Source organism: Chelonoidis abingdonii, chromosome 6 (genome assembly GCF_003597395.2).
Source record: "Chelonoidis abingdonii isolate Lonesome George chromosome 6, CheloAbing_2.0, whole genome shotgun sequence".
NCBI classification, from domain to species: Eukaryota; Metazoa; Chordata; order Testudines; family Testudinidae; genus Chelonoidis; species Chelonoidis abingdonii.
The window spans coordinates 109470459-109494549 of record NC_133774.1 but is presented as its reverse complement, the minus strand read 5'-3'; the positions used below and the strand labels follow the sequence as shown (position 1 = coordinate 109494549).

The window sequence follows — 24091 nt, the reverse complement described above, 5'->3', positions numbered from 1 at the left end:
CTTCCCCCCAAGGCCCCACCCCTGCCCTGCCTCTTCCCACCCCCTCTTCTGAGGGTGCCCCATAGAAAACTGATGCTTCCCCATACTGGGAGGGGCATGATCTAAAGGGGAAGTCACGTGTTACTCCCACACATTCCACCACTCTCCTTGGCAGGAGGGTATCCATGCTCTCCCCACCACGTTACCTGCAAAGGGGTTGGGGGGCGTGCTCTGTCCTCATGCTGTGCCTGCCCAGCCCTGCACTCTGCCTGGCAGGGGAGAGCCATTTCTAATGCCGGCCCCTCCTGGACGCTGCTTGAGAAAGCCAGGATGGGGAGGTGGTTTCCACTCCCTGCCCAGGCTCAGCTACCGGGGACCGTGGCTGAGCAAGCCAGAAACCTGCCAGAGGGAGGGGGGTTTCTGACTCACCAGGCTGTGATTTGGGTTTTTGGGGGGTGGGAGGGAGCAGGGGAACAATTCATAACTTTCCTTGCTTCTCCAACTGGCAGACCTTATTTTTTTTAAAAATAGGTCCTGTACAGTAATATGTGCACCTGAAGGATCAACAGAAATCTCAGGCCAGCTCCTTAGCAGGTGTAACTGGCATAGCACCACTGATGGAGTTACACCAATTCAGAGGCCAGATTTTTAGCTGGTGTAATTGCTTGTTTCAGCTCTATAATTTGATATGGCAAATTCAGATCAACATAGTACCTTGAGATTATTCTCCCCAAATAAAACTAATTCAAGATTTGTTTGATTTTTGCTTGCAGTTCCCACTGTGTGCCCCAGAAGCGATCCACCACTAATGTGATGTACTTATCTGTCAGAAGATCTTGTGATTGAAAGGCTGAAGGATCTGCGAGTAGGAAGTTGTGCATGTAATCAGATGTTTTGATAAAGTCTAGGTCTCTAGTTATCCCTAAAGATTTGAAGCCTGTCACAACAGAACGGGAACTTTATAGATTCAGGGTGCAAAAATGTAACCCCATAATCTTTGAGATGCCCTGTTCCACTGTAAAGAGCCAGTTAGATGTGTAAATATCTGTACAGCAGATGATAACCAACAAACCAAATGTATCAAAGAATGGCTTGAGGTTGCATATAGGTTACAGCTAAATGGTTTAACCAAGGAGATCTTCAAACTCACAATACAACATTGTCACTACATCATATTCAGATTACCTATTGCCTGGATTACTGTGGTATGCAATTGAGAATAAATATATTCCTGGTCACCTTCATCAGTATTTTTTCCAGGTGGAAGAAAAGAAGAATGTTCAGGGTTTTTCCACATTACATTTGAAAACCTTATTATGTATGGGGAAGTAACCACTATTCCATGAATAACTGAAAGATGCCAGGGTACAGTATGTTTTAATATACAAGTGTCATTGTTAAAATACATCCTTATCACAGGGCCCCCATTGCAGTGCTGTGCCTTACAGCAGACACTTAGGGTACGTCTACACTGCACGATTATTTCGAATTAGCTTAAACCGATATTACAAAACAGATCTAATAAAATCGGTTTAGCGCGTCCACAGTGGGATCCCGAAATCGATTGTTTGCGTCCATGGTCCAAAGCTACCATCGATTTCAGGAGCGGTGCACTGTGGGTAGCTGTTCCTCAGCTATCCCATAGTTCCCACTTCCGTGTTGAGAGCACAGTGCCTGATGGGGCAGAAAACACTGCCCCGGGTGGTGCTGGGTACAGCCTCACCCCTCCCTTTGTGAAGGCAGCAGACAACCCTTTGGCGCCTTTTTCGCGGAGTGCATTGAGCAAACGCCATAGCACAGCAATCTTTCCCTTTTTTTTTTCACGTGGTGGTGGGGGGAAATAAACTGAGGAGCTGTTCCCTGAACCACGCCAGACACTGTGTTTGAACCTACAGACATTGGGAGCTCAGCCAAGAATGCAAATAATTTTCAGAGACTGCTGTGGACTGTGGGATAGCTGGAGTCCTCAGTACCCCCTCCCTCCCTTCATGAGCGTCCATTTGAGTCTCTGGCTTCCCGTTACGCTTGTCACACAGCGCTGTGTATCCTGGAGTTTTTTATTCAAACGCTTTGGCATTTCGTGTTCTGTAACGGAGCTGGATACAACAGATTTGTCTCCCCATACAGCGATCAGACCTAGTATCTCCCGTACGGTCTATGCTGGAGCTCTTTTTCGATTTCAAACTGCATCGCCAGCCGTGCTGATCAGAGCTCCACGCTGGGCAAGCAGGAAATGTAATTCAAAAGTTCGCGGGGCTTTTCCTGTTTACCTGCCCGCTGCATCCGAGTTCAGATTGCTGTCCAGAGCGGTCAGTGCTGCACTCTGGGATGCCGCCCGGAGGCCAATAACGTCGATTTCCGTCCACACGAACCCTAATCCGAGTTATCACTATCGAATTTAGCGCTACTCCTCTCGTTTGGGAGGAGTTCCGAAATCGATTTAAGGAGCCGTTTAACTCGATATTAATGACGACGTCGTGTGAACGGATACAGCGTTAAATCGGTATATCGGCCGTTAAACCGATTTAAAGTCGCAGTGTAGACCTGGCCTTAGCTTCAGTTTCCCAGCTGAACTGCTGCTGCACCCAGCCTACACTATCTTCTGTGTCAGACAGGCTTAGCCCTGAAGCAAGATCACTTACAGTTCTTCCCCTTCTGGCAAACAAGCAGAGGCAACCCAAACTTTTAAACTCTTCCTGTTTCTCCAGGGGAATCTGCTCCCCTGTCCCTAGCCCACCTTCTCTCCCACAGCAAAAGCTGCAGCCACCTCCCTTCCCTCCTATCTTCTAGCCCTAACTACTCACCTTTGCTACAGGTGTCTCAATTTAGGCTGATTAAGCCTTTAGTAGCCCATTAATTCTGTCCAGTGATTTACATGTACAGATTTCCCAGATTATAGGGCTTGATACTGCATCATTTAACATACTGGGAACTCTTCCTAGGAATTGAGTCTATTCCTTGATACGTAACTAGTTATTAACTCAGTTGGGAACACTGCTTTTCTCATGGTTGATTTTCATAATTAAACTGTGACATGTCCTAGATGTGCTAACAATGTATACTGTGTATCAGACTTTTAGACAAAATATCTTCAGGTGTTAAGAAAAAGGAGTGGATTCTTTTTGGTGGGGCGTGTCACTTAACTCTGAATATCAGGAAAATGTTCCTATTCATTCTAGAGTTCACTATAATCCTTTGTAACTAGTTACACATTATATTTTTAGAAAAACAGGAAAGAAACCTGGGGACAATGTGGCTGTTTTTCCTTTGTCAGACCTGTAGCTCCTCTGAAAATAGAAAGGTATTTTTTAAATTAAAGGTTGAGTTAGAAAACAAATATAGTCTGATTGGTGTCTGCCCAAGACTGCAAAAGATATTTTTGAGATCTGAAGGCAGACTTTTTAAAAAAAAAGAAAAAGAAAAATTCAACTTGTAAACCAGAAGTTAATCTTTTTCAGGAGTATAAGGAGATGGCTATCATGAATGCACCCATAATAAAATAATTTTAAATTAATATAGTGCCTTTTATCCTGAAGGATTCACTAACAGTTTACAAACTATAGGTCTTAAGCACACAAGTAATTTTAGTCACATGTGCAATATCATTGAGTTCAATTGACCAAACAACCAATATCTTATAGAAAAGACATAAGGGTCCCCCTCCTTTGTTAGATGCTGTAAGCAAATTTAAAAAACATGAAAACTCATTCACACTGACCTATAAATAAAATGCATGCCTGGCTATAAAACTTTTGGCTATCCAATATATTGCTGCAGATTATAACTCCTTTGTTCTGTACAAATGAACAAACCTGAATGTTTAGATTGATAGAGAGATATGGTTTACAATAACAACATTCAAACGAATTATTGCTTTTTGGGATGGAGACAATTTATTATATGTTAAACTTTAAAAATACAATTTACTATAATTACATCACCTTGTATAGGTGTTTTCAAGTTAAAAATAAAAGCTACTAGAGACTTGAATAAAACTTTAAATGTCAAGACCCAAAGAAGTATTTCTTTACAGATGATACATACAATTTAACAAAAAATGAGTTTGAAAAATTGTGAAACAGCATAATAAATGTAAAACATGACTAATGTTTTATGCTAATATTTGAAGGAGACTCTTGTTTGATTGTTGAATTTATAGGTTGATGTTAGAATATTCTCTCTCTAGTTTTCGCTACTGGATTAAGAGATTTTTCTATTTAAATTGCTGCTAAGGACATCAATATACTAAAATATATACGTATTTTAAAAGATCTAAGTGGCTTTAATTTTTCTAGCCATTCTGTTTAATTCTGCCAACCTATATTCATTGTTTGGGAAGAGGGTGAAGCATAGAAAGGGGAAAAGCACAGGATAAGATGTTTAACATTCCATGACTGTCTTACAAAGGCAACTCTCTAAGGGGCCATTGACACTTGAGAGATGTATACTGACTGCAGCTGATGTTTATAAAAATCACATTGATTAGGACTGCTCTGAGTAGGGTTACATGACAATGTTAAAAATGCCAGTTGCAGCCAGCAGCCTATCTACATTAAGACTTCCAGTATATCTAACACCAGTGAAGCTAAACCATTGTTAGCAAGTGGGAAATTTTATCCACTGTAGATGACCCCTACTTGCAGCTCTAAATTTTACAGAGAGGGTGATAGGCAAGTGATAGGGAGGGGCTTACTGTGTACATTAATCTGCCTGCATAGGTCCCAATCCACAGCCTGAACTAAACAAGACATCTTTTTAAAAACAAACATGCCAATTCTAGTCAAAAATATAATTAAGTTACCAACAAATTGTGAAGAAAATGGTTTTTAAATAAAATTTTCATTTTAATTAGAGAAAAACTAAGATCATTTCTAATTATAATTTTCTTAAAATATTTTTCTGAAAGAGGAACCATCTCTTTTTGCAAGCTTTTCCTCTCTGTACTATGGGTCTCCTCATCTGGTGGGGTCTTTAGAGTTCCTTATGCTCAGATGAGTTTAGGGAACCTTTAATGGACCATCACACGTTTAGCCCTGATTTTACAAGCAGGTCCACACAGAGGTCTTCTCAGGCTGAACTTCTTGCAGGCCTTAGAGAACAATAAAATAGCCCCTCAGTAAATCCTAAATCCTTGTTCTCACCCTAGTTAGAAATGCCCCTAGAGAAGGGCCAGGCTTACCTATCTATCACCATCAAAGCCCCACTACCCTTTCCCCACAGTTGTCAAGGGCTTCTTCTTTGAATTGCATGTTTTCCTCTTGCCCAGAGATACCCACTACTCTCCTCTCTCATTGTTCTTTTATGTCCCTCTCCTTCTCTTTTGAGGTCTTTCCATTGTTTGTCACCGTTCCCTTTGGCCCCATGTGCCAAGGTTCTACCAGCTCTCACCTCCTGGCATCAGTGCCTGGGTGTTACAGTAATATCTACCCAAATATTTGCACTCTTCTGTTTCTGCCCCTTCATTTCTCTCTACTTCCACCCCACTTCCTTTCACCACTGAGTCCTCATTTTCTCCCTTTTTCTTTTTTCCCCCTCCACGGTGTTCCCTTTCTTCCCTCCTAAATTGGGCTATCTGCTGCAGCTGGCAAGGGCCTATGGACGGTTCTGTCTGCCACTGCAGTGAGGCATATGAACCGACAGTGAGAGCTAGGAAGAGGATGAGACATCTTCTAAAGACTCCAGTACAGCCTTGTAAGCAGACACAGAAGTTCTGAATACTCAGAACAAAGAGGCAGATAACTGGGACTCTGTCAAAACTTAGGAGAGTTCCAGCCAAATTGAGGCAGGTAGCAAATATGTTTCTCTGGAGAAGGGAACTCAGGTCATGGCCATTTCTTTCCTTGCTATCCCTGAGCCACTTGGCCAAAAAGCTCAGTGGCAACTAATTTATTTCCACTGACTTTTAACTCTCCTGGGGAGAGCCAACAATGGGTTGTTTATCTAGCCTCTCATCCCTTTTCTTGGGCATCAGGTGTAGAACTCAGGTACTGAATCAGGGAGAGCAAGGAAGGCGCTGGTGGTCTCCACAGCTGTCTGGAGCATTCCCTATTGTTCTCAATGGAGTACTAAAAGTATCTCAAGAGCAGCTTTTGTAAATAGAGTGGTTAAACTCATGCATTCAGTCGGTAACCAGTAGAAGAATATATTTTAGGAGTGGAGGAAGAAACTCAAAGAAATTTTAAATGGATTTGGAGTCAGTTTAAGGAAATAAATACATTATATTTGCATATATTCAAAATCTACAAAGAACTACCAGGCTATGATTGACCCAGGCTTTGTACTGGGACACCAGGTCATTCTCTAGAGGTGAATGACTCTTAAACATGCAACTTAAGAAGGAGGTAGGCAAACATGGACCAAACACAGAAAGGAGCAAGGTAGCCTTTTAAGCTTTGTCTGCATGAGGAAATGTTACCTCCCCCCCCAAATTACTACTAGCAGTTGAACTGGTGTTAACACCTGCACACAGCCTTAGACTCTCCTTTCATATCTGAAATATATCTAAAGCATCACTTAAATGTGCAGGCAGGCCTCCCTTCAAAATCAATGGGAGCTGTGTACATAACATCCAAAGGCAGAAGAGGTAATTGGCATAATTGTTGTGGTGTCAGCATTGAGAAGAAAGGATTTGAGGTGTATCATAGAGTGAAGATGAAAACATTAACATCAGTATCACATGCTCTGCTACAAGACATATATCAAATCGTTCTTAAAATAAATCACAGGTTTAATTCAGGTTGGTTTGAAAAAAGTGCATTCTTCACACAAAAATATAAATGTCAGAATAAACGAACACTTTCACCTAATAAATTTACCTAAAGCATCACAGTTGGTATGGGCATGAAGCGTGATGACACATGGCCAGATTCTGATCAAAATTAGATTGGCATGGATCCAGAAATGCCACTGATTTCTATGCAGCTATTCCTCATTTACACAAGTGTAACTGAGATGTGAAGCCAGTCTATTTATTGTTAGAAATATCCTCAGTCTTTATGTCACTAACTTCTCTTCCAAGGAGAAGACTCCCAAAGTTTCTGCTGTTCACTAATAATATTCAGTATACCTGTTATTAATTATTTATTCATTGATGTTTATTTGTGAGCAGAAGAGAGTTTTAGCAAATTTATTTTCCTGTCTCCCCAAGTAAATTGATTAGGTTGATTATAAAATCTCAGTAATAGATAATTGCATAATGCAGTCTTTCATGGCTTGTTTCTCCATCCACTTTATCTAAAATCTGTTGAAGTATTTGAATTGCCATTAAGAATCAAGTCAGAAAGTATACTTTTATTAGTATATTAAATAGTGCCCTGTTATACTATCTAAATTACTATCAATTGTAGATATTGCCCCACTAATCCCATCACAAATGTAACTTCATTCAGCTTTCCTCTCTCCACATAACTGATTAAGAATCCAGTTTAAAATGCCTACTATATGGAAGACTAGCAACAAAAACCCCTTATTTTATGAGCATGATGCTATATTACTATTAATTCAACAATTGTGCAAGTGATGTTTATATAGAGGTAAACCCCAAAACTACAGAATCCTTGTGAAACAGAAAAGTGAAAAGAGAACTTGCTTGGAAAATGGAAAAAACTTAATAGGCTGTTGGCAAAATACAAGGGAAAACACTTTCCCCTATGGCTTTCTCAGGAATCAGCACTTGAACTTTATTTGCATGTCAATTTGTATTCTATGCATAGAGATCAAATGTAAATAATTTTCAAATTCCCTGTCTGACCAAACCAATGGAATAATGGATACTTCACGGAGAGTAAAACCCCTGAGATCTATTTCTGAAGGGAAGGGTGGCAAGCGGAAAAGGAGATTTTTAATATTATCACATACAAAAATAATGCAAATTGATCTGAAGTGACCTGCAATTGAATTAGACCATGAAAAGTACGGAAAAGGCCTTTTGCAACAACTGTTCTGTCAAAAAAAATAAATCTGGATATGGAATTTTTACATAATCTACTTTAAACCACATGTAGGCACCTCTGCACTAGGATGACTGTTATCCATAGAAAATAGCATATTTTTAATTGAAGCTGGGGTCTGCACATACCAATGAATGATCATTGCACTGAAATGTTTATCTTGTTTTTAAGAGAACATTGCCTTTAAAAAATTTTGAAACCTTTTTTGGCTAGGGGAGACATGCAGCAGCTCATCTTTTTAAAAATATGAATGTGTTATAGGAAAACTGCAATTGTATGACTAATAACATAATTCTTTGCTCTTCTATAGCACCTTTAATTCCTAGCATCTCACAGTGCTTTAAAAATGTCACTCAATTAAGCCTCAACAAGCAAATTCAACCCCATTTTTTTACAGACAGGGAACTATCTGACTCCCATCCCAAGGTATCTGAGCCTCTTACAATCTTTAATGTATTTATTCGCACAACATCCCTGTGTAATAGAGAAATGCTATTATCCCTATTTTACAGATGAGGAGCTGAGGCACAGAGAGACTCGGTGATTTGGCCAAGGTGACACAGGAAGTCTGTGGCAAAGCAACGACTTATGAATAAATAGCTTCCAAGAGTATGAGGGATCATTGTGATCTAGTCTGACCTTCTGTATAACACAGGCCACAGAACTTCCTCAGAATAATTCCTGCAGTATATCTTTTAGAAAAACATCCAATCTTGATTTTAAAATTGCCAGTGATGGAGAAGCCAACCAAACCTTGCTAAACTGTTCCAATGGTTAACAACCCTCATTGTTAAAAATATATTCATTTTTCCAGTCCGAATTTGTCTAGCTCCAACCTACTTTTCTCTGCTACATTGAAGAGTTCATTATTAAATATTGGTTCCCTACGTAGGTGTTTATAGACTATTAAGCAAGTCACCCCTTAATCTTCTCTTTGTTAGGCTAAATTGATTGAGTTCCTTGAGTCTATTACTATAAGCTGTGTTATCTAATCACTTAAATATTCTTGTGGCTCTTCTCTGAACCCTCTCCAATTTATTAACATCTATTTTGAACCAGTATTCCAGCAATGGTGCACCAGTGCTAAATACAGAGATAAAATAACCTCTCTATCTGTACTTAAGAATCCCATTTATGCATCCAAAGATAGCATTGCTCATTTGCCCACAGCATTGCATTGGGAGTTAATGTTTAGTTGATTATCCATCATAACTGCCATCTCTTTTTTCAGAGTCACTGTTTCCCAGGATAGAGTTCCTCATCATGTAAATATGGCCTACACTATTTGTGCCTACATGTATGCAATTACATTTAGCTGTATTGTTTGCTTGTGCCCAGTTTATCAAGTGATCCAGATCCCTCGCTCAGAATCAGTGACCTGTCCTCTTCATTATTTACCATCTCCCAATTTTGTGTCATCTGCAACCTATATTAGTGATGATTTTTATGCTTTCTTCCAGGCCATTGATAAATATTGTAGAAGTGCAGGGCCAAGAACTAATCCCTGTGGTACTCCACTGGAAACACATCTGTTCACTAATTCCCCATTGACGATTACATGTTGAGATCTCGCAGTTAGCCAGCTTTTAGTCGTTTTAATGTGTGCTATGTAGGGCTGTCAAGCAATTAAACTAATTGCTATTAATTGCACAATTAAAAAATTAATGGTGATTAATCTCACTGTTAATAACAGAATACCATCTATTTAAATATTTTTGCATGTTTTTTACATGTTCAAATATATTGATTTCAATAACACAGAATACAAAGTGTACAGTGCTCAATTTGTATTTTTTATTACAAATATTTGCACTGTAAAAAAGAAACAAGAAATAGTATTTTTCAGTTCATCTAATATATGTACTGCAGTGCATCGCTATCATGAAAATCGATTTTACAAATGTCGATTTATGTACAAAAATAACTGCACTCAAAAATAAAACAATGTAAAACTTTAGAACCTACAAGTCCACTATGTCCTATATCTTGGTCAGTCAATTGCTCAAACAAGTTTGTATACATTTGCAGGAGATCACACTGCCCGCTTCCTATTTATAATGTCATCTGAAAGTGAGAAAAGGAGTTTGCATGGCACTGTTGTAGCTGGTGTTGCAAGATATTTGCGTGCCCAATGCGCTAAAGATTCATATGTCCCTTCATGCTTTAATCACTATTCCAGAGTACATGCGGTCATGCTGATGACAGGTTCTGCTCGATAACAATCCAAAGCAGTGCAGACCAAAGCATGTTCTTTTTCATTATTGGAGTCAGATGCCACCAGCAGATGGTTGATTTCTTTTGGGGAGGTTCGGGTTCTGTAGTTTCCACATCAGAGTGTTGCTCTTTTAAAATTTCTGAAAGCATGCTCCACACCTTGTCCCTCTCAGTTTTTGGAAGATATTTCAGATTCGTAAAACTTGGGTTGACTGCTGTAGCTATCTTTAGAAATCTCACATTGGTACCTTCTTTGAGTTTTGTCAAATCTGCTGTGAAAGTGTTCTTAAAACGAATATGTGCTGGGTCATCATCCGAGACTTCTAGAACATGAAATATATGGCAGAATGAGGGTAAAACAGAGCAGAAGACATACAATTCTCCAACAAGGAATTTAGTCACAAATTTAATTAATGAGTTTTTTTTTTAATGAGCGTCATCAGTATGGAAGCATGTCCTCTGGAATGGAGGCCGAAGCATGAAAGGACAGACAAATGTTTAGCATATCTAGCACGTAAATACCTTGTAATGCCAGCTATATAAGTGCCATGCGAATGCCTATTCTCCCTTTCAGGAGACACTGTAAATAAGAAGTGGCAGCATTATCTCCCATAAATGTAATCAAACTTGTTTGTCTTAGTGATTGGCTGAACAAGAAGCAGGACGAAATTTGCTCTAAAGTTTTATATTGTTCTGTTTTTGAGTGCAACCGTGTAACAAAAAAAAAAATCTACATTTGTAAGTTGCATTTTCAGGATAAAGAGACTGCACTACAGTACTTGTATGCGGTGAATTGAAAAATACAATTTCTTTTGTTGCCCATTTTTACAATGCAAATATTTGTAATAAAAAATAATATAAAGTGAGCACTGCACATTTTATATTCTGTATTGTAACTGAAACAATATATTTGAAAATACAGAAGAACATACAAAAATATTTAATAAATTTCAGTTGGTATGCTATTGTTTAACAGTGCGATTAAAACTGTGATTAATCACAATTTTTTTTATCATGATTAATTTTTTTGAGCTGAGTTAACTATGATTAATCGACAGCCCTAGTGCTATTTTAATTTTTTATAGTTCTAGTTTTTTAATCAAAATGTTGCGCAGTACCAAGTTGAACACCTTCCAAAAGTCTAAGTATATTACATCAACATTAATATTTTTATCAACCAAACTTGTCATCTAATCAAAAAAGATACCAAGTTGGTTTTGCAGGATCTATTTTCATAAGTCCATGCTGACTGACATTAATTATATTACCCTAGTTTAATTCTTTATTAACTGAGTCCTGTATCAGCTACTCTGTTATCTTGCCAGGGATCAGAGTAACATTAACAGGCTTATAATTACCCTATCATCCTGATTTATCTTTTTTTAAGTTTTGGCACAACATCAACTTTCTTTCAGTTTTCTGGAACTTCCCCAGTGTTCTAATAGTTATTGAAAAATAATATCCTTAGCCAGCTCTTTTAACAGTCTTGGACCTGTTGATTTTAAAAAGTCTAACTTTAGTAGCTACTGTTTAACATCCTCCTGAGATACTAGTGTATTGGAAAGTGTGTTTATAATCATCATAGGATATGACTACATCATTTGTTTTTTCCTCCAAATACAGACCCAAATGGAGGTGTTGAGAGTCTCAGGTTAGTGCCCTAACCATTGGACCATCCTTTCTCCCACTGAGGCACAGTATCCTTAGATGCTGTAATGACTGATGCTCTATCAGTGAAAACAAATAAGAGAGATACGTATGACATCAGTTGCATTTGTGGCAAAGCTAGAAAGTAAACCCAGATCTGATTCCTAATTTTTATGCCTTAATCATTCTGTGATGCTTCCTCTCTTCCTTTCAATATATGGTAATAAAAAAAATATTGTAATTACAAGGAATAAATTATGACAAAAATATCTTAAACATAATAAGGAACAGCAGCTGCCATCTTGACACTTCGCTAAATTAATTAACAAAAATTCTGAAAACTAATAGAACTTACTCATCTGAAAGTCTCCTGCCTCTCTCTTGCATCCAGATACTGAGTAACATTTCCTATGACTCAAACCATGCCATGAGGGGTCTACCTGCTAGGAAGTATCATTAAAATCACTGTCACTGAAACACCAGCATTTTGCATAGTTATGGAGATAATGAATCATACTAGGTATAATTTAAAACTTTTGAACATTTATTTTTCTAAAAATATATATTGTTGAAGCCAAATTCTGATTCCATATGTGTAAAAAAGGTATAATTTGGCTATTGTTTCATAAGGCAGGGTCCTAAATGAGTCAGGTGCCTAATTCTCATTGAATTTAAGCTTCTTTGAAGATCCTAAGCTAAATAATTTAGCTATCTAAACCATCATCATTAAATCAGTAAAGTTTTCCCTTAATTGCACATTTCACAGGTATTCTTTGAAATCTAAATCTACTGCAACTGACAGATTAATTCTTTTTAAAGAAGCACTTTTTTTTTTTTTTTTTTTTTTTAACATTCAATATCTCTTTTCCTAAACATGTTTTTTCTCTAGAACATGCAGGTTAGTAGGTGATGTTGGTAAGTAGGAGTTGTGAGCCTGAACTGGCGTTTTAATTTTTCAGTGCAGTCTCTGTTCACCAATTTTCTATATTGCTAACGCTCAGCTGTTAGTTTCTAATGCACAAGTAATGTCCTGGGCCAAATTCTGCTCTCAGTTACATCAATATGAATCTGGAATACAAACTGAAGTCAGAATCTGACCTACTATGTCAGTGTGAATTAGTCTATTTCTATATGCTTTCTATACCAAAGATACTTCACTGTCTTTCAACATTCTTGTTCCAACATCTTGAACATGTGCAAACCCCAATATTTTCAAAAGCAAATAAATAGCACCACCAGTGCAAATATAAACAATCTTTGTTGAATTATGAAGTATAAGAGTTTACAGTAACGAAGTACATTAACAGTCAAGACCAGTAGAAAAATAGATGCACAGCATAAGTTGGATTTCTGTTACATGTATAGGAAGTGATCATTTTTATCTTTACGCTTGGGTTGGCAAAAGGTGCTAAAACATACAACAAAATCTAATTTTTATATATTCTTCTGGCCATGAGGTATAAATACAATTGCTGCCCACATACATTAGAGCAACATATATAAACATAATTCCTTAATAAGTTTTCTGCTAAAATGTATTCTCTCTTCTTATAGTTTCCATTTTAAAAGTGCTTAAAATTATAATACAATATATAAACAACCCTTTTCCAACAGAATGAACACTCAAACAGTAGGCGTAAACATAGTATTTTACTAATAATTTAAATGCCGAAAGCTCCCTACTGAAGTGAAATTTTACCTTATTTTGTTTATGCTGATTAACTCTCTCTCCTTTAAAAAAAAAAATCACACATCTGCTTTAAATATGATGGTTATTTTATTCACAATGCTACCATTAATGTTAAGCCTAATTGTGTTCTTGGATGTGAGTATATATCTCCTACTAATGTGAATGGAAGCTGTGTCTTTGGAGTACATGCTCAACTTTGCTCAGAGACATTAAGGTCCCAAATCACTATTCAGGAATTTCATTGGCATGGGCAATTGAAGTGAAGATCTTGAAAATAATGAGACTAAAACAGTATTATAACGAAGGCCCTACATAGGCTTTTTATCATGATTCTCTTAGCAATAAACCTCATCACCTAACTTGGGGATAATGTACTAAACAACAATGGAATCTCAATGGGCTGCATTGTGCCAACTCACCTGGAATCTACTGCGCTTTGAGCCCCTGCTTCAGTGGCCTGGAAGGGAAGGGATCCTTCCCACCAGCTTTGCTAGAGCTTGCATTTACATTTTCTACTATCAATGCGTAAAAAGTAACTGCCTAGAATGAAGCTAGGAAGACCTGCTCCCTCAAGATTCTAAAACAAATAAGCTAAGAATTTAGCAAGGAAGAATATCTATACGGGAGTTATATTAGAGGACTAAAGGCATGAAAAGGTACAAAATTGTCTTTGTATGCCTATTCTGTTTGTGCATGCAATATGGCTGCCTCCAACAAGAGGCTATTAAAAAAGGAAGCTACTTTAATCAGAAACATCACAAACACAATTATAGTGGGGAAAAACAAACTTTTGGTCATGTTGACTTGGGAAGGCTTCACTGAAGAAACTGGGGAAGCTGTTTTGTATTCCTGCAACTGGTATCATTACTAATGCGATGTGTCTGCCTAATGCTCTGGACCAGGATATATCACATTATATACTAAACATTTCAAGAAAAGTCTTCCACTACAATTTTTAGGGTATGATCTGCAAACACCTACATATATAGTTTTACTGAATTCATACGTGAGTGAAGTTACTCATGTTTGCAGGTTCAGGTTCTAAGGCTCTGAACCAAAGCCCACTGAAGTCAACGAAAGTCTTTCCATTCATTGATTTCAAAAGGCTTTGGATCAGGCCTCACATCTAAGGCCAAGCATTTAGAGCCACACTATTTGCTCAGATAGAGGATTCTTTACTGTTGCTGCAGCTCTGAAAATTCCTTTGTCAAGAATACATTTATTTATGTTTAACTAAAACTTTACTAACAGCCTTAGTACTTTTAAGAAGGTCAACAAGGAGAAAATTACATCTTGAAAAAATCTTCTAGAAAGACTAATCATAAAATTTATATTAAATACTTATTTTTAATTAAACTTCTAAATGAATCTTTCATTACCATTAAAAACCACTAACTGAAGAGGTGTACATTTGAACAAAGTTTTTTTTAACCTTGGTTATTTTCTTTCCTCTCCCTGACAGTAAGTCACATACAGTGACTTCATCTCTTTGTATACTCATGTACTTTGACTGAAACCCAACAAGAGTGGGAAGGACTCCTTGCAATCACTTATTTGGAATGAAACACAGTATTGCAAGGCAACCATAACTGTGGCTGTTCCTAATTTTGTCTTGAAGGAGATTTGTAAAAATATTTCACTGAAGACAAAATTAGTGTTCTTGAGTTGAATTTAAGTCCTTCATAGTTATTTGGCTGAAAATTATTGTTTCTTTGATATACAAATTTCTGTTTCAAATGTTTGCCCAATATGTGACTGAGGCTGCCAACAAATTTGTTCCAAGGGCACTAAGGTCCTAATAAGTGCATTGCAGAAAACCAAGTTCCCATGGAATGCTGAAACTATGACATAAAATCATCTGCTTCACTGCAGAAACAATATTAGTTTTTCACATTAAAAAAATAAAGTGTTTGAATTAGACTTTATTGCACCAGCAACTGGCTTTTAAAATATACCCATTCAAATTAAACATTAAATTATTTTATGAAACAAAATATAAGTTCTTTCTTTAAAGTATCACACAGAGATATGGTATATGCACCTTAAGTAAGGCTAAGTTTTTGTCACAGATATTTTTAGTAAAAGTCAGGTACAGGTCAAGCAGCAATAAACAAAAATTCATGGAAGTCCGTGACCTGTCCCTGATTTTCACTAAAAATATCCCTGACAAAAGCAGTAGGTGGGTTCAGTAAGCACCCCTGCTGGGGCTCCCAGATCCCCCACTGCTGCAGTCAGTGGGAGCTCTGGGATCCCCTGCTGCTGTGGGGAGTGGGAGCCACGGGGTCCCCTCACCACTGGGTCTCCTGTCGCTCATCATAGCTGGGAGATGCAGGGTCCCCAGCCACTTGCCATGGCTGGGTAGCTGAGGGGAATCCCCACAGCCAGATGTGGCTGGGCAGCTTTGGAGGGGTCCCATGCCACCCACCAAGGTTGGACAGCTGCAGGGTCCACCGCCTATCCACTGCAGTTGGGCAGCAGCAGGGAATCCCCCTGCCACTCACTGCCATGGCTGGGCAGCTTCGGGAGGGTCCCCCGCTGGGCCTGGGCAGCTGCAGGGTGCCCTGACCAGTTCGGGAGCCACGGGGGAGGGGCTGGGAGCTCCAACCCAGGGCAGAAATCAATAGAATTCACAGATTCCATGACTTCCGTAACCTCCGTGATATAATCGTAGCTTTAACCATAAGAAAAAACAGCCTAAAAGGATGACAAACATCAAATCACAGATGATAGAAAATATAATAATTAGTTGTTTCTTTTTCATTCTGTCATTTACATGATTTTTTAAAAACATTCAACCAAGATCACGTAGACACTTGAATTCATGGAAAAAGATCACCCTTCGGCTAAGTCAAGGCGTAGAAGCTGGAGTCATTTTCAGGCTGTCAAGTGCTGCATGAATCCTGAAGTGTAACCTGGACTCCATGGAGTATTCTTTGTAGTTGTTTCTGCAAACAATAAAATTACTTCATCAGCCAAAAAAATAAAACCACCACCACCACCTCACCATAAAACCCCATCAATCATTTAATCTGTCTGTCCTCTTCCCTTGCCTTCCCTTTATATGGTCCTTTTCAACAGCTCTCAGCCCTTTAGAAAAGATGAGTCATGCTCAACATGAAGATGTGAACAAAAAAACCATATGGAAACATAGCATATTAGTACACTGCTGTCAGGTGAAAAAAGTGTGGCCAGTCTCAAAACACAGCACTCAAAGGGTCAGTGTAATTGTACAGAAACCAATCCAAAGTACACAGCAGGGTACAGGAAATGGCATTATCTGGATCCAAAACCTTTTTAGCTAATGGTGAAATTGATCTCTAGGTCTGAAAGGTTTTTAGGAGGCCGCCATTGACATATACAGTACTTCCAATATCATGTAGACACTGTTAACTTTTTAATATTAAGGGGCAAGTGCTGCCTCTAGCATACAGACTGAGTGAATGGGCTGTGCTCTGAGAAGATCTGCTCTCTACCTCCCTGCTCTGGGGGATTCCTGGGGAGTGGGGAGGTAAGGGGGAGAAAAGAGGAAATGGGCAGTGGGTAGATACATGTAGCCACAGATCCTGTAGCTGCTCCACCCCATCCTCACTCAGCCCATGGACTCTTCCACTGCAACATATAGGGAGGCCCACTAAGCTATTCTCTATGTCACACAGGAGGTAAGCATCACATACACTGGCTCTCCAACTCTCCCTGCCTTTCATACAGCAAAGCTTTTTTTTTTTTTTTTGTACTTTGTCTAGGGCCCTCGGCACCTATAAAAGTTTGAGCGGGAAGGAGACAGGATTTGCCCTTAATACTGTACCCCATTCAGTGTGGTTCAATTCAGCATACCAGGTGTGAAACATATTGCAGAATAGAAGTACTATATCAAAGAATTGGTACACTTTAAAAATTCAATTCTATTGAAAAACATTTTCTAAGCCTTGAATATAGAGTTATAATAAATAATTTATCATTTTGCCAAGTTGCTAGTGCAGTTTTGCAGAAAATGTAATGTCACTTCAGCTGAATTTTGTAAACTTATTTAAAAAGAGACAGAGAGAGGAAGAGTGAGAGATTCCTTTGTTGCTTGGAGTGCCTCAGTTACTCTGAGTCTTAAAGAGTGCACAGAGACAAACATGAACTCTACTTACTTTGCAGTTTCTATATATCTTATTGCTTTCTCTCTCTGGTCCTGCTGTTTGTATAGAAGTCCCAACTCATACAGAGTGAATGGCACCAAATAGTTATCATATTTTATCTGTTTCTCACTAAGAAACCAGAGAGATAAGAAACTGGTTAAATATAATAAACATATGTTGTACTGAAGTTATATGATTATTAATTTAAATGCAGAGTATACGCCCACCTAAATTAATATTTGAGCATTTTTCTGATTTCCAAAAGTGCTGAGCATTGAATAGCTTCCATTGACTTCAGTGGGAGTTTCAGTATTTTTTAATATCATGCATGCCCCCAGTAATGGATTTAGAAACCTAACTTTAGGCTTTAGTTTTGAAAACCAAGGCCCTAGTGGCTAAAATGTTTTCTGTGGCTTAGTCAAGACAGCATAGATAGTAGATTCCTCCTCACTCAATCTGATAGGCAAGAAGACAACCAATCGTCATATCGGACTAAAATCAGTAGATTGATCCCTCCAACTAGATCATTCCAAAGACCACCAGGGTTCACCAGCAAATTACATCAGTTGAAACACACAGGCAGAAAACTAGAACTTTAGTGGCACAATATCCTCTTCACATCTGTGACTGGGTGTACTGGCCCCGCACTGGAGTGGAAGGGGTTAAAGCAGCTGCAATATAAAAGGGAACAGCCTAGCTCAGTCTTGGCTGGACGCCAAGGAGGAAGGATGCACCTTGCTGGCTCCAGATGAGCAAGGCACCAGTCAAATGGAAGAAGCAAAGTAGGGAGCCCTAAAGAATGGGAAAATCCTGGACAGTGACTGGTCATCAGCAAGTGAGGAGAAACCTAGTGTCCTTCCTGTTGTAAACTTAATCACAGAATCAAACACATTATCATCTGGGTGATTCAAACTTTAAGAAAATACATTTCATAATGGACAAAGATGATGGATAAAGACACATCAATTAATCTTCATAACACTCCTTTAAGGCATCTAACATATCTAAAGGGCACCAGATAAGTGCAAATTATTATGATCAGCTCACTAAGTCATAGAAAATTATAAAAGTCTTTAAAACAGTCCTTCTAGAATAATATACTTTCAAAAATAGCTGCTAATTGTTCTTTGTACTTCATATATTTTCAATATGTTCACACTAAAATCACCACTACCACACAAATTCTAAATTCATTTTCCACAGCTTTGATTTCTTTTGTACGTCCTTACAAAACAAGCAACATAAATGAAAAAAGGAAATCAAATGCACATTCCTCATCCCCCTTTAACTAACCAAATTTTATTTTATGGAGATTGTTAAGAGATGCTGTAGATCAGTGGCTCTCAACCTTTCCAGACTTCTGTACCCACTTCAGGAGTCTGATTTGTCTTGCGTACCCCCAAGTCACACCTCACTTAAAAATTACTTGCTTACAAAATCAGACATAAAAATACAAAAAAGTGTCACAGCCACACTATTGCTGAAAAATTGCTTACTTTCTCATTTTTACCATATAATTATAAAATAAATCAATTGGAATATAAATAATGTACTTGCATTTCAGTGTACAGTATATAGAACAGTATAAACAAGTCATTGTATAAAATTTTAGTTTGTACTAACTTTCCTCGTGCTTTTTATGTAGTCTGTTGTAAAACTAGGCAAATATCTAGATGAGTTGATATACCCTCTGGAAGACCTCTGTGTACACATATCCCTGGTTGAGAACCACTGCTGACGCTTAGAGAGGTCTGCACTTTTTAACTAATGTAATGCACATGGGGGTGGTTCCTATCCAACTTACCAGTTTCCTGGAACTGACCTTCATTGTGTTATCAGTGGCTTAACTCAAAGCAAAAAATTTTGAGGGAGAACTGTATTTACAAATAGTTCAATATCACACTTCGTACCTAGCTTTTTCTGAGATAACTGCTGTCACAGTATCAAGGGAGAAGTGCACTTAGAATGGAACACGGAGAGGGACTACAGAAGTGCCCAGTCAGGAATCCAGCCATCACCTGTCTCTGGGCATGAGGTATCTCCAACAAACCAGTTTGCCTGAAGTCCAATGCCTGTGCTTTGATTTCTCTCCAAGGTGTACTGCCAGCAGTTACCAGTTACCACACAGCTCTTTCTAAGTTAAGACATTCACCAGTCTTATAGGGTCCTATTAGGCCAAAAGTCTTTCCAACTCTTCTGCAAGAGTTGGGAACCCCCCTTGAACAGAAGGCCCTGTTTGTTTGCTGGATTAGAAAGAAGGCCCAGAGTCAGTTCAAGATCACCTTTTTATACCAAAAGCCCTTTCCTTTGTCTCCTAGTCGCGAGAAAACCCAGTTTGAACCACTATTTGCAATCCATTCTACCAATATCGATCTTTTCCTGCAGAAAATTATTTTATTTCAATGAAATCCCATTTTCCAAAGGAAAACTGTTTTAAATTTTTCAACCAGTCCTAGTCCTAAATCTGACAGTGTGCCACAAACACTGTACTCAAGAGGGAATTTTAAAGACTACATTCCTTGCAATTGGTTACAGCCTAGAGACAATTACAGTATGCCTTACATAGTCTCTGTCTATATTCTGAGATATAATAGCAGAAGGTCAGATGTGACAGAGAAAGGTGGCAGAGATATCAGAAGCAAACTTATTCTTTCTTCTTTTCTTAAATGTGATTATTTTTCAATGATCTTTTGATCTTTGGTCTTTATTAATTAGAATTGAACAACAAAGATATTTTCTGTTTTCAAAACTGCTCTTCTACAGCATGATAAAACTGAGTGAAATCCCTCCATCCCACACACTCCCTTGAGGAATTCTCTTTCATGCAGGAAATGACATGAGTTTTCTGAAGAGACAGAACTGACTCATCTCCCCAAGTAATAAGTAGGCCATGGAGTCACAAGTGTAGCCACTCCATAGCTTCAGCCAGTGCTCCCCCATGCCCTTTTGGGGAGCATCTGGACACTAGATCTGCATAAGAGGAACCTTTGTAGGCACTCACTGGCTTGTCTTCAACTGCCCTATCTAGGACCTACATAGAGCCCACATCCATCCCACACAAGGGGTGAAGTGGATCAAAGTAGAGTTTAAGTGGGGTAAAAGCCCTTGTGTGGGCCCTGTACACATGGGTGAATTTCATCCTGAGGTCTTTTGGATGAGGTAATAAAGTAATTAATGTAGTTTATAAGATGATCTGATATCCTGTTGGACTTTTCATTCTTCTGGTTATTATTTGCATTACAGTAGAGTCAGTCTATAGGCACTTAGGAATCAGTGCCACATGTTCTAGGTAGTGTACCAATATGTACCAAGGAGCGTGCAATCTAGCCCAGTGATAACACACAAAAGGTGAAAGGAACAGACAAATGGCTAAGATGTGTGAGGGAGCAGATGAGGTAACAATAATATGAGTCTGTTTTACATAATCAACACTAACAGTTCCCCACCTGCCTAGCCTTGTGGAAAGAGACAACACTGTTTTAAAAGCCTATTTCTATTCCACAAATTTATTTTTGAGTTTTATTGTTATTTGAAACTCTAACTGAATTTGCAGTTAGCACTTCTGCGTTTGCATTCAGTGGGCTAAATTCAGTATAACTCCATTGGATTTGACTGGGGTTTTGTCTTCCTACACCAGGAGTTAGAGATATTCTGTAGATTATGATTTCTTAAATTAAAGTTGCTACCACTTTCACTGGCAAAATTAAGAATCCAATGTTTTCTTCATTTTACTAGCTACTAAAAATGTCAGCTCAATGCTTATCTAGACAGATTTTCTTTGTTTATAACATTAACAATCAACTGTTTATCATTTGTTACTACGAGCTCATTAGTATTTTATTGTTAACAGTATATAAAGCTAAAATATAAGGTTACTATAGCTTTATTTTATTTTTTTACCTTTGGATAACTTGATTAAAACACAGCTCAGCTTGCAAGAGTCTTCCTAGATGTTTCAAACAAAGGCCTTTTAGTAACTGCAGCAAGCACAAGTCATCTATAAAATATTCAGTGCGACCTTTAAAACAAAAACACAGACAAATTTCAGAGAGATATATGGAAATAGAAAGAAAAAGGGCTAAAGGGATTAATAGTAAGAGATATAGCCATACTTCAAAAGTTTTGCCTATCAAATTTTGAAGCCACACAAGAACATACATAAACCTCTATACAAATTTTGAATAGTGTCTAATAAGGATCTGAAGAGCAAATTCCAAGCATATCAATACACTGATTCTGGAAAATAAAGAAATCAAAAACAGTGGACCTGGTTCTCCACTTTACATACACTTTATACTAGGTACAAGAAACTGTAGAATCAGCCCCACTATTAATAAGTCTGAAACTCTGCACACACAGCAAGTTACTATGCAGCAATCCAAAGTATCAATCTATTGAACAGCAAGCTGGTGCACTGTAATGTACTGTAATGTGAACACTGCTACAGTGCAGTAAAAGTCCCTGGGTGCGGCCTAACATAGAATCATAGGACTGAAAGGGATCTCGAGAAGTCATCTAGTCCGGTCCCCTGCACTCATGGCAGGACTAAGTATTATCTAGACAATCTCTGACAGGTGTTCGTCCAATCTGCTCTTAAAAATCTTCAATGATGGAGATTCCACAACGCCCCTAGGCAATTTATTCCAGTGTTTAACTACCCTGACAGTTAGGAAGTTTTGCCTAATGTTCAATCTTAACTGCTCTGGCTGCAATTTAAGCCCACTGTTTCTTGTCCTATCCTCAGAGGTTAAGGAGAATAATTTTTCTCCCCCCTCCTTGTAACAACCTTTTATGTATTTGAAAACTTATGTCCCTCCTTGGTCTTCTCTTCTGCAGATTAAAAAAAAACAATTGTTTCAATCTTCTCTCATAGGTCATGTTTTCCTAGACCTTTAATTGTTTTGTTGCTCTTCTCTGGACTCTCTCCAATTTGTCCACATTTTTCCTGAAATGTGGTGCCTAGAACTGGACACAATACTCAGTTTGATGCCTAATCAGCACAGAGTAGAGATGAAGAATTACTTTTCGTATCATGCATACAATACTCCTACTAATACATCTCAGAATGTTTCGGGTTTTTTGCAACAGTGTTACACTGTTGACTCACATTTAGCTTGTGATCCACTATGACCCCCACATCCCTTTCTGCAGTACTCTTTTCTAGGCAGCCATATCCCGTTTTGTATGCGTGCAATTGACTGTTCCTTCCTAAGTGGAGTACTTTGCATTTGTCCTTATTGAATTTCATCCTATTTACTTCAGACCATTTCTCCAGTTTGTACAGATCATTTTAATTTTAATCTTATCCTCCAAAGCACCTGAAATTTCTCCCAGCTTGATATTGTCTGCTAACTTTATAAGTGTACACTTTATGCCATTATCAAAATCATTGATTAAGATATTGAACAGAACCAGACCCAGAACTGATCCCTGCAAGACCGTATTAGATATACCCTTCCAGCTTGACTGTGAACCACTGATAACTACTCTGTGGGAATGGTCTTCTAGCCAGTTATGCAGCTACCTTATAGTAGTTCCATCTAGGTGGTATTTCCTTAGTTTGTTTATGAGAAGGTCATGTGAGACAGTATCAAAAGCCTTACTAAAGTCAAGATATACCACATCTACCACTTTCCTCCTCACCATAAAGCTTGTTTCCCTATCTAAGAAAGCTATTAAGTTGGTTTGTCATGATTTGTTCCTGACAAATCCAGGTTGACTGTTACTTATCACCTTATTATCTTCCAGGTGTTTGCAAACTGATTGCTTAATTATTTGCTCCATTATCTTTCTGGGTGCTGAAGTTAGGATGACGGGTCTGTAATTCCCCAAGTTGTTCTCATTACCCTTTTTTATAGATAGGCACTATCTTTGCCCTTTTCTAGTCCTCTGGAATCTCTCCCATCTTCCATGACTTTTCAAAGATCATTGCTAATGGCTCAGATATCTTCTTGGTCAACTTCTTGAGTATTCTAGGATGTATTTAATCAGGCCCTGGTGACTTGAAGACATCTAACTTGTCTAAGTAATTTTTAATTTGTTCTTTCCCTATTTTAGCCTCTGATGCTACCTCATTTTCACTGGGATTCACTATGTTAGACGACCAATTGCTATTAACCTTCTCGGTGAAAACTGAAACATACTACTACTTCAAAGCACACCATGCTATCCTAAGCCACACTCCAGGACATTCACTGTGCTATAGCTGTGTCCACATGAGATGCTACTGTGTGGCAAGCTGGTGTCCTGTAGATTCACACCCTGGCTTGCTGTGCAGTAATCACCACATGGATACGTTTTTTTTTTTTTAGATCTCCCACCATTCCAAACTACTCTACTGGAGCCAACAATAGGAGTGTTTGTGTATATTGGCTGCCATTGTTTTTACCACCCTCTCCTTTAGAACTCTAAGCAGGGGAGAAGGTATGGCAGTTAAAATGCTGGAAGCCATTATTAGTGCTCCCACCATTACCACCACTGGAGGAGCT

The 24091-nt window shown here is 38.4% G+C and overlaps 1 protein-coding gene and 1 pseudogene across 2 annotated transcripts in view; one reads left to right on the top strand and one right to left on the bottom strand.

The window, feature by feature from the left end:
• The window catches only part of LOC116822267 (uncharacterized), a 42723-nt pseudogene extending 41842 nt beyond the window's left edge, over nucleotides 1–881 (top strand).
• A 12147-nt stretch (nucleotides 882–13028) lies between these two features.
• The window catches only part of TTC39B (tetratricopeptide repeat domain 39B), a 125468-nt gene continuing 114405 nt past the window's right edge, over nucleotides 13029–24091 (bottom strand). For both annotated transcript variants that reach the window (XM_075067322.1, XM_075067321.1), the window contains 3 exons: nucleotides 21504–21621; nucleotides 17616–17732; nucleotides 13029–16424 (listed from right to left, as the gene is read on the bottom strand). In XM_075067322.1, the coding sequence (XP_074923423.1) occupies nucleotides 16328–16424; nucleotides 17616–17732; nucleotides 21504–21621 (332 nt within the window). In that variant the 3' untranslated portion in view covers nucleotides 13029–16327. The remainder of the gene's footprint in view (nucleotides 16425–17615; nucleotides 17733–21503; nucleotides 21622–24091) is intronic.